The 10,151-nt window shown below is 47.0% G+C and overlaps 1 protein-coding gene across 1 annotated transcript in view; it reads right to left on the bottom strand.

Annotated features, from left to right (window-relative positions):
- EXOC3L4 (exocyst complex component 3-like 4) overlaps window positions 1-10,151 on the bottom strand; it is a 79,671-nt gene that overhangs the window by 50,346 nt on the left and 19,174 nt on the right. Inside the window, exons 5-6 of the mRNA XM_015419588.1 lie at window positions 9,355-9,477; window positions 4,343-4,443 (exon numbers count right to left, since the gene is read on the bottom strand). Coding sequence (XP_015275074.1) covers window positions 4,343-4,443; window positions 9,355-9,477 — 224 coding nt within the window. The remainder of the gene's footprint in view (window positions 1-4,342; window positions 4,444-9,354; window positions 9,478-10,151) is intronic.

Here is a 10,151-nt window from a genome sequence, read left to right as displayed (position 1 = left end):
GGTTCCTCAGTAGAACAGGCTTCCTCGGGAGGTGGTGGGCTCTCCCTCTTTGGAGGTTTTCAAGCGGAGCCTAGATGGCCATCTGACAGCAATGCTGATTCTGTGAACTTAGGCAGATCATGAGAGGGAGGGCAGGAAGGGTTGCCTCAGTATTTAGTTCTTGTGGCCCTTTCTTACACGCCCAGGGAAATACTGATCATCACTTTGTGGTCAGGAAGTAATTTTTCCTCCAGGCCAATTTGCCTGGAGATCCTGGAGGGTTTTTTTTGGTCATCTTCTGGACATGAAACAGCAGTCACTGGGGGTGTGAGGGGGAGGTATTTGTGAATGTCCTGCATTGTGCAGGGGGTTGGACCAGATGATCCTGGAGGTCCCCTCCTACTCTATGATTCTGTGATTCTATGATTCTATGAAAATATCCTTTTGTTAACAGCCTTGCTCAGGTCTTGTAAACTGAGGGCTGTGACTTTCTTGATTGAGGCAATCCATTTCAGCTTGGGTCTTCCTCTTTTCCTGCTGCCTAGGAACCGAATGCACCCCCGAAAATGGGCCATTCGGCTCCCTTTCGGGCAGCCAAGGGCAGAGTCAGATTCTCTGGTCTGATTCGGCCCGCTGCCAAAAGCCGCCGCCAAAATTTGGCAGCAGCCAGAAAAACGGCCAGGGAGGGAAGGCACTTTAAACTGCCTTCCCTTCCATGGCCTTCGGGGCGCCTGAGCAAGCCGGCGCTTAGATGGAAGAGAGGGGGGTTTAAACCTCCTCCCCTTCCATGGCTTGCTCGGGCGCCCTGCAGCTGCGAAGAGCCTGAGCAAGCCGGCCCTTAGATGGAGAGCCAGTTTTGTGTAGTGGTTAAGTGCGTGGACTCTAATCTGGGAGAACCAGGTTTGATTCCCCACTCCTCCACTTGCACCTGGCTGGATGACCTTGGGCAAGCCGTAGTTCTGATAAGAGCTGTTCTTGAAAAAGAGCAGTTTCTGTCAAGAGCTCTCTCAGCCCCACCCACCTCACAGGGTGTCTGTTATGGGGAGGGGAAGGGAATGGAGTTTGTAAGCTGCTCTGAGACACCTTTGGGTAGTGAAGGGTGGGGTATAAATCCAATCTCTTCTTCTTCTTCTTTTGGAAGGGAAGGGGGTTTAAACCTCCCCTTCCATGGCTTGTTTGGGTGCCCCGCGGCCACGAGGCACCCGAGCAAGCCGGCCCTTAGATGGAAGGGAAGGGGGTTTAAACCTCCTTCCCTACCATGACTTGCTTGGGTTTCCCGCAGCCGTGAGGCGCCCAAGGAAGCCAGTCCTTAGATGGAAGGGAAGGGAGTTTAAACCTCCTTCCCTTCCATGGCTTGCTCGGGCGCCCCGCAGAGAAGAAGAAGAAGAAGAAGAAGAAGAAGAAGAAGAAGAAGAAGAAGAAGAAGAAGAAGAAGAAGAGATTGGATTTATACCCCGCCCTTCACTTGGAGTCTCAGAGCGGCTTACAAACTCCTTTCCCTTCCCCTCCCCACAACAGACACCCTGTGAGGTGGGTGGGGCTGAGAGAACTCTGACACAAACTGCTCTTTTTCAAGGACAGATGTGCCAGAGCTTGTGACTGACCCAAGGTCACATCAGCAGGTGCAAGTGGAGGAGTGGGGAATCAAACCCGGTTCTCCCAGATTAGAGTCCGCACACTTAACCACTACACCAAACTGACGCTTAGATAGAAGGTGCCAAAATTGACATTCGGCTGGCCGAATGACTCCCTAATCGGCTCGTACAGCTGAAATTGACATTCGGGGGTCATTCAGCCACCAAATTTGATTGTGCCCAATTTGGCCGAATCTGAATCGGGCCGAATATATATATATATTTTGCACACCCCTACTGCGGCCTTCAGTTATCCCTAGCATTACTGTCTTTTCCGGTGTCTCTTGTCTTCTCATAATGTGAGCAAAGTATGATAGCCTAAGTTCAGTCATTTTAGCATCTAGGGTGAGTTCAGGTTTGATCTGATCTCAAACGCACACCTGCTTTTTTGGTAATCCACGATATTTGTCAAACTCTCCTCCAACACCACATTTCAAATGAATCAACTATCTTCCTGCCATAACCTCATCCCAGCTTATTCCACAGCCAGCCATGACTGGTGGGAAGCATTCTACCTAATCTTTTCTCACCTTTTTTGACTAGTTAGCATACTCTCTGCCCTATTAAAGATTCCTACTGCTCTTTTGCCATGGAGGAGATGGCATCTTTTGTTCTTTCTTGAAGTTTAGAACATAAGAACATAAGAGATGCCAATGTTGGATCAGGCCAAAGGCCCATCTAGTCCAACACTCTGTATCACACAGTGGCCAGAAATACCAGGTGCCATCAGGAGGTCCACCAGTGGGGCCAGGACATTAGAAGCACTCCCACTGTTGACCCCCCCCCAAGCACCAAGATGACAGAGCATCACTTGCCCCAGAGTCCCTATCTATACCTTGTGGCTAATAGCCACTGATGGACCTCTGCTCCATATGCTTATCTAATTCCCTTTTGAAGCTGTCCATGCTTGTAGCCGCCACCACTTCCTGTGGCAGTGAATTCCATGTGTTAATCACTCTTTGGGTGAAGAAGTACTTCCTTTTATCCGTTCTAACCCGACCGCTCAGCAATTTCATGGAGTGCCCACGGGTTCTTGTATTGTGAGAAAGGGAGAAAAGTACCTCTTTCTCTACCTGCTCTTTCCCATGCATAATCTTATAAACCTCAATCATGTCACCCCTCAGTCGTCGTTTCTCCAAGCTAAAGAGCCCTAAGTGCTTTAACCTTTCCTCATAGGGAAAGTGTTCCAACCCTTTTATCATTTGAGTTGCCCTTTTCTGCACTTTTTCCAAAGCTATAATATCCTTTTTAAGGTGTGGTGACCAGAATTGCACACAGTATTCCAAATGAGGTCTCACCATTGATTTATATAGGGGCATTATTATATTGGCTGATCTGTTTTCAATACCCTTCCTAATAATCCCCAGCATAGCATTGGCCTTCTTTATTGCAGTCACACACTGTCTCGACATTTTCAGTGAGTTATCTACTACAACTCCAAGATCTCTCTCTTGATCAGTCTCTGCCAGTTCAGACCCCATCAACATGTATTTATATTTAGGATTTTTGGCTCCAATGTGCATCACCTTGCACTTGGCCACATTGAACCCCATTTGCCATGTTGACGCCCACTCGCCCATCTTTGACAGGTTTGATGGTGGATTTAATCCATACGGAGAAACTGAAGCAACTGGATCCCAATCTAATGTGGTTCACCAAGAGATTCCCTTGGGGCACCAGGGAAGAAGAGACATTCAGAGATATTATTCTCCTAAAATGTTTTCAATCCTCCTCTCCCATGACTTGTGATTCTCTCCAAGATTAGCTATCATTTGTGCCAAATTCACTCAAAGCCCTGAAAGAGGTGATTCACGATGGTTGCTCCCCACATCTAGTACATATCTTCTCCAGAAGTTCTCTAATTCCTGAGTCTCAACATCTTCCTCAAGGTGTGAATTCATTTTATCTGGGCAAGATTTAAGTGGCCAGGAATAAGGTTATTTAGTACTTTATTTTAGCATTGTAGATTTTAAAATGTGAACACATGAAGCTCCCTTATACTGAATCAGACCCTTGGACCATCAAAGTCAGTATTATCTACTCTGACTGGCAGGAGGTTTCCAGGGTCTCAGGCAGAGGTCTTTCACATCACCTACTGCCAGATCCTTTGACTAGAGATTCTGGGAATTGAACCAGGGACCTTCTGCATGCCAAGCAGATGCTCTGCCACTGAGCCATGGCCCCTCCCCTGTGTGTTCTTGTATTATTATTTTAAAATTCTATTTTAATATTTTTGCCCTATCCTACATGGAGGAAAGGCAGTAAATGAATGAATGTTGCTTCTGTCCGACTTGATTGCTACAGGACTGAGCTGAAGATGGGCAGGACCGGGCAAAGTGAAGGCGGAGACCAAGACAGTAGCCCACATTTGCATCTCTCTGCTTGCCCTAGTTGCAAACAGCATGTTTAATCCAGAAGCTTTCACACAGATCAGAACTTGTTACATCATTTGTTCTGGCCTATTAGAGCTCAAGACACTTCCCATTGGTCTGGTTGGAAATCTTGTAGTTCCTCTTCTTTGGTCTGCATGAGACTGAATTCCTGCCTCTCACACTGCAGAACTGGGACCCAACTATGTGTAGGTCCTGACAATGATGATGCCCCCATTTAGAAGGCTAACCCCCCCCTACCAAATGACTATCTTTTGCCACACAACCCACGGTAGAATCAGAGACACGGCTCTTAATTCCATGCCTAAATTTTGACCTATGAAAAGAAGCAGAAGTTACCGGGGCACGAATTCCATCACTTCTTTTAGACTGACATCGAGCACTGCGACTTCTAGTCTGTCACAAATACGGCCAGATGCCTTCATGTGTTGTCCAACCATCTAGACAAAAAAGGAAGGGAGCTTAGCAAATAAACAGAAACAATGGCTTTGTTCTGTTGGAATATGCAAGGTCTATTGTGTATAGATAAAGAAAATGACAAGAACATCCTGTAGGGAGCAGCAGAGGGAACAACTAGTTAGCATAGTGAGATTAGGGACTTTCTACTATTTTCAGATATTTATTTATTTATTTATTCTCAGATTTGTATCCCGCCCTCCCCGGAGGCTCAGGGCAGCTAACAAGGGCATAAATGCCTGATAAAACAATAAGAAGAGTATAAAATACGATACAATATACAACAAAATACAATTAATAAAATATCAGTGCTCCACTATTCATTCCAATTCATAAGATCAAGATGGTGTTCTACAGATGTTATAACAATACAATGACCGTATATGTCCCCACAACCCTGTCATCCGCCAGGTACGTCTCGCACCCCCGATGATACCCGCACTGGCAGTGGTAAGGGTGTGGTGATGGAAAAAGCGTAGGTGGAATAATGGTGGCGGCAGCTCCTAATCGAAAGCCTGGTGGAAGAGCTCCGTTTTACAGGCCCTGTGGAACTGCCCAAGGTCCCGCAGGACCCGGATCTCTTCTGGGAGCTCCTTCCACCAAGTAGGAGCTGCCACCGAAAACGCCCTGGCCCTGGTCACAGCGAGTTTGATGTTCCTGGGGCCTGGAATATCCAGGAGATTTTGGGTCCCCGACCGTAGTGCCCTTGGGGGAACATGCGGGGAAAGGCCATATAGGGCTTAGTCTCCTTCCTGTCTCCTGATTGGCTCAGTTGGGTTTTTTCCTGCTCCTCCTGAGATCTCTTCAATACTGACTTCCTCCTAGCTAGTTAAGACAGTTAGACTTCTTTTTCTCTCCCTTCTTTCTTACAAAGTTTGTTCTCTTCTTAATAAACTGACTTTATTTTTAAACAACTTGTGCCACACTCTGCCAACATATACAGTGTGTTGCTATAGCCCTGGTGGACTGGATAGAATACAGCAGGCAACCTAATCCTTGTTTCTGGATGTGGCAGTTATGGAATGAGCCAGGGCTCCCACTTCAAGGGCTATAGCAACAAACAAGTATGAGCAAGTTCCTCTTCTTGCCTCTACATGTTTGTATGGAGGGGGAGAGCAGTCACCGCATGTTATAGAGAAAATTCCTCTCCCCCATAATGCTCAGGGGACGCCCAGTGGAGTTGGAGGGCACTAGATCCAGAGTCAGTGTGGTGTAATGGTAGGGTGTCAGACTAGGATCTGAGTCTTCACTCTGCCTGAGAAACAGGACTCTGGACTAGTAGATGGGCCATTACTCTGATCCTGGCATCAGATGCTTCTGATTTGCTTCTGAGCAAATGTGCTACGTTTGAGCCACAGCCTAAGGTGCCCTCTGCTGTGAAGATTTCACCCTCTGTCTTTGGATTTACCATTTTGGATTACTGGCTGCTTAGACATTTTGGGGGGCTCGGACTGGATTTTTGATCTTTTGCCTGGAATCTGTATGGACAGGCAGCTGCGACCAGTTCTGCTTTCACCCTCTGGTCCTTCCTCTCTAGCATCCCCATTCTTGCGTGTTGCCTAGTGTGGGGGCATTTGGAACAGCTGACTGTGAGATGGCACTGCTGTGTTTATTATTACTTTATGCCCAGCCCTGACCTGGATAGCCCAAGGCTAGACCAGTCTCACCAGATCTCGGAAGCTAAGCAGGGTTGGCCTTGGCTAATATTTGGAAGGACGACCTCCAAGGAATACCAGGGTCGTGATGCATAGGCCGGCAATGGCAAACCACCTCTGAAACGTCTCTTGCCTTTAAAACAAGTCTAGATCACCACCTAGTGGTGCATAATGCTAAAGAGCTAGAACTTCTGGTTGCCAGACAATCTTCGGATCTCCTGGCTGTTCTACATACAATGCCACATGATGATGATGATGATGATAATAATAATAACTGTATGCATAATATTATCACAAATGGCCCCTCAATAAACTCCTTCTGATTTCACCATCACTAAGGTCTCAGTACTTATTCCAAACCTGCATGACTTTGCCCTGTCACTTTGTCAAACAATCCTTGAGTTGTGTTGACTTGTGTTGGTCTTTGCCTGGTCTGTGTGCACAGAAGGGTGTCCAACCTGAGACTGCAGCTCACAGAAGTGAGAGGCATAGGGCTGCCAGCTTCGAGTTGGGAAATACCTGGAGATGTTGGGGGTGGAGCCTCAGGAGGGCAGAGTTTGGGGGTAATGCTATAGAGTCCAGCTTCTAAAGTGGCCATTCTCTCCATGTGAACTGATCTCTTTCGCCTGGAGATCAGTTGTAATAGTGGGAGATCTCCAGCCACTACGGGGAGGTTAAAAAACCACACAGGGAAAAAACACAGTACAGAATAAGCCAAAAAACAAAAATAAATGTTTACAGAAATGTCAAAAATATTTGTAGAAAACCTTTTATATAAAGTGTCCCAAAGTACGTGTGATTACAAGAATATTATGACAATTACTTTCTTCAAATAATGTAAACCACTCGGTTGATGAAAACAGTCCAAAGCAATCCAAAACTTATAGACGTGCTTCAGATAAAGACCATTGGAATGTAGGAAGCTGGGAAACGCATGAAGCAAGCCTTGAACTGATACCTTATGACACAAGTATGATGTGAACTGATCCCTGAAGACATCAGGTTGTAAAAGTGTCTACGTTGCAATGGTCTTTATCTGAAGCACCTCTATTTGTTTTGGATTGCTTTGGACTGTTTTCATGAACCGAGTGGTTTACATTATTTGAAGAAAGTAATTGTCATAATATTCTTGTAATCACACGTACTTTGGGACACTTTATATAAAAGGTTTTCTACAAATATTTTTGACATTTCTGTAAACATTTTTTTTTGACCACCCGGAGGTTGGCAACTCTAGTGAGGCAGCATAAAGAAGGCTTTCTTTCTCACACTGAAGCTACCCTGGTGTGATTATGAATTGGAAAATGGACCCCATTCACACTGGTATGTGTCAAGGGTTCACATGTTCTGACCATACACCGTGATGTCTATATGTGCGTATGTCTTTAGGTGAACCCTCACAGATTAGTTTCTATTTCCCCCCTCAAGGCCAGTACGGGAGGGGCCTCAGTTCTACTGTCCTGTGTGTAGGTTCTGGTTGCCAGTGTATGTGTTTTCTTGCTGGAAGAAGGGTTGCCAAGTTCCAGGCGGTGGCTGGAGATCTCCTGGGATTACAATTGATCTCCAGGCGACAGAGATCAGTTCCCCTGGTGAAAATAGCTATGTTGGAAGGTGGACTCTGCCCAGGCTAACACAATCTCAGAAGATCTCAGAAGCTAAGCAGGGTTGGCCTTGGGTAGCAATTAGGGTTGCCAATGTCAGGCCCTACCTGGCTGCCAGCGGGGAGCTCCAGGGTCCATCCTGGGATATTCTTGTGAGTGTGCAAAGCACATGCATAGTGAAGACGTCACCCGGAAGTGATGTCATCATGTCGCCGATGTTGGGTGGGTGATGCTCTAGTTTTTGGGCAAAACTCTATGGTCTGAGCCCAATTTTACCATAGAGTTTTGCTCAAAAACTAGAGTGTCACCCCTGACGTTGGCAACGTGATGATGTCGCTTCCAGGTGACGTCATTACATCACTTTCGGGGGCATTTGCGTGGGGTGGTGCTGGAAAGGGACCTGCAAAAGCGGGGCAACCCTTGCCCGGACCAGGGGTCTGGCAACCCTATTAGTAATTGGATGGGAGGCCACCAAGGGTTGCTATGCAGAGGCAGGCAATGGCAAACCACCTCTGTTCGTTTCTTGCCTTGGAAGCCCTATGGGGTCGCCATTAGTCAGTTGCGACTTGACGGCACTTACCTACACAGCAGACCCCAGACGATACAACACACAGAAACAACAGTTTCCCTGGACAGCACTTTCCTTCCACAACTGCACACCTATAACACTGACACGGCCACACTCTGCACCTAAGTGGTAACACTGCTGTGATCTTCATACTCACACACGTTACCACTGCTCACGTAAGCTGACCATTCCCACAAGTCTATAAAGGACCAGAAAATGCTGTGTGAATCAATCTGAGCCATTTGCTAAAAGCCGTTTTAATACTGTTCAGAATCGGTTCTTGCTTTGTGCCATCCCCCCACCCCCATTTTTGCACATTTTGCTTCTTCCTTCCTTCTCAATCTCGTCACTTGTTTGGCTCCAGAAATTGATATACAGACTCTCGCTGAATCACCCTGTTCAATTTCCACCACACCTCTTATTCCAATTCGTATTTGACTTCCTCGTTGTTAAAAAATATCTAATGATTTTACAGGGGTGAAAAGAAATCACTCGTGAAAGCAGGACAAAAAAACCACACACATCCTACGTTAAACCTTTCTCTCTCCTCCCCCCCCCAGTTTCTTTGGGGGTATTATTTAATTGAAACGACTCAGTCCATTGAAAACTGTGAAAATGAAACTCTCCTGGTTTCCTTATTTTCCATTCCATAAAGGTAGCGGGAACTTCTGTTTCTTGCTTACTGTTTAAATGTGAGTGGGTGTCATTCTGGCTGTGGAGTCTCTCTCTCTCTCTCTCTTTTTCTGGCTACTATAGGCCTGGAAGCAATCCTCCCCCCCCCATTAAATGGCTTTTCTAATACACCTGTCTCCCCCCCATTTAAAAAGAATTCTAAAAATCAGTTGCCTATTATGTCTGTGTTACAATTGACAGAGGGCTTAATTTGTCGCTAGGAAGCAAACGGTGGCAAGTGTTAAAAATTGTAATAAAACCATATTTGCTAATACGTTCTATGAGGACGTGACTAACATAAATTAGCACAGTAGGCAACACCTATATACCAGAAGGTAATACTTCAGTTTCCTTGGAATCAAAGAAAAGGCCTGTACTATGCACAACCTAAGCAAATACCATTTGAATATCAAGGGAGAGCGACGAGCACGGCTGGTTTCGCAGAGCTTCCGGCTGTCCTTCTGAATCCCAATTTCCGGTCTGCAGCACCAGAATGTTGTCCAAGCATTCCTTTGTTTTCTCCTGTAAACAGATAAAGAAATGCAGTTGATGGATACGAGACTCGAGGCGGCAGGTGAACAGTGATAACAGCTTTATTCAACAAGTTAGAAGAAATCAGAACGAGACAAACAAACAGAGCAACAGGCTCCTTTTTAAACAGTCCGGGCTTGGCAAGCCACGCCTCCATGTCCAGGGGTCATTTCGTAGAAAAAGAGCTAGGGGAACTCATTAGCATAACTCATTAGCATATGCCACACACCCTGACATCACTGGAAGTGTGTCATAAGGCCACACCCCCTGACGTCACCAGAAGTGTGTCATAAGGCCACACACCCCGCCCCCAACGGTCCCGGCCATCGCCGCCGGCCTTGCAGCTCCACTGCCGAGCCCCATGAGGGGCCCGGTGGTGGACCTGCAAGGCCAGCGGGAGTGCAAGGAAGTCCCGCGAAGGCCCTCCCTGGCCCCAGGCAGGCAGGGGTGGGGAGAGGCAGGGAGGAAGCAACTTACCCTCCCTCTTCTCCTGCCTCCTCCTGGCTGAATGAGGGCCGGAAGCGGGGCGGCCGGAAGCAGGGGGCGGGGCTTCATCATGTGCCCCGCCCCCTGTACCTCACCCGGGGGAACTGCGTTCCCCCGCGTTCCCCCCCGAAATGACCCCTGCGGATAACATCCAATCAGATATCTCTCCCTTATTATAA

The sequence above is a fragment of the Gekko japonicus genome, unplaced genomic scaffold, assembly GCF_001447785.1.
Source record: "Gekko japonicus isolate JY-2015 unplaced genomic scaffold, Gekko_japonicus_V1.1 scaffold975, whole genome shotgun sequence".
In the NCBI taxonomy this organism is placed as follows: Eukaryota; Metazoa; Chordata; class Lepidosauria; order Squamata; family Gekkonidae; genus Gekko; species Gekko japonicus.
Note: the sequence above shows the minus strand (reverse complement) of the source record. Positions and strands in the feature narration are given on the sequence as shown.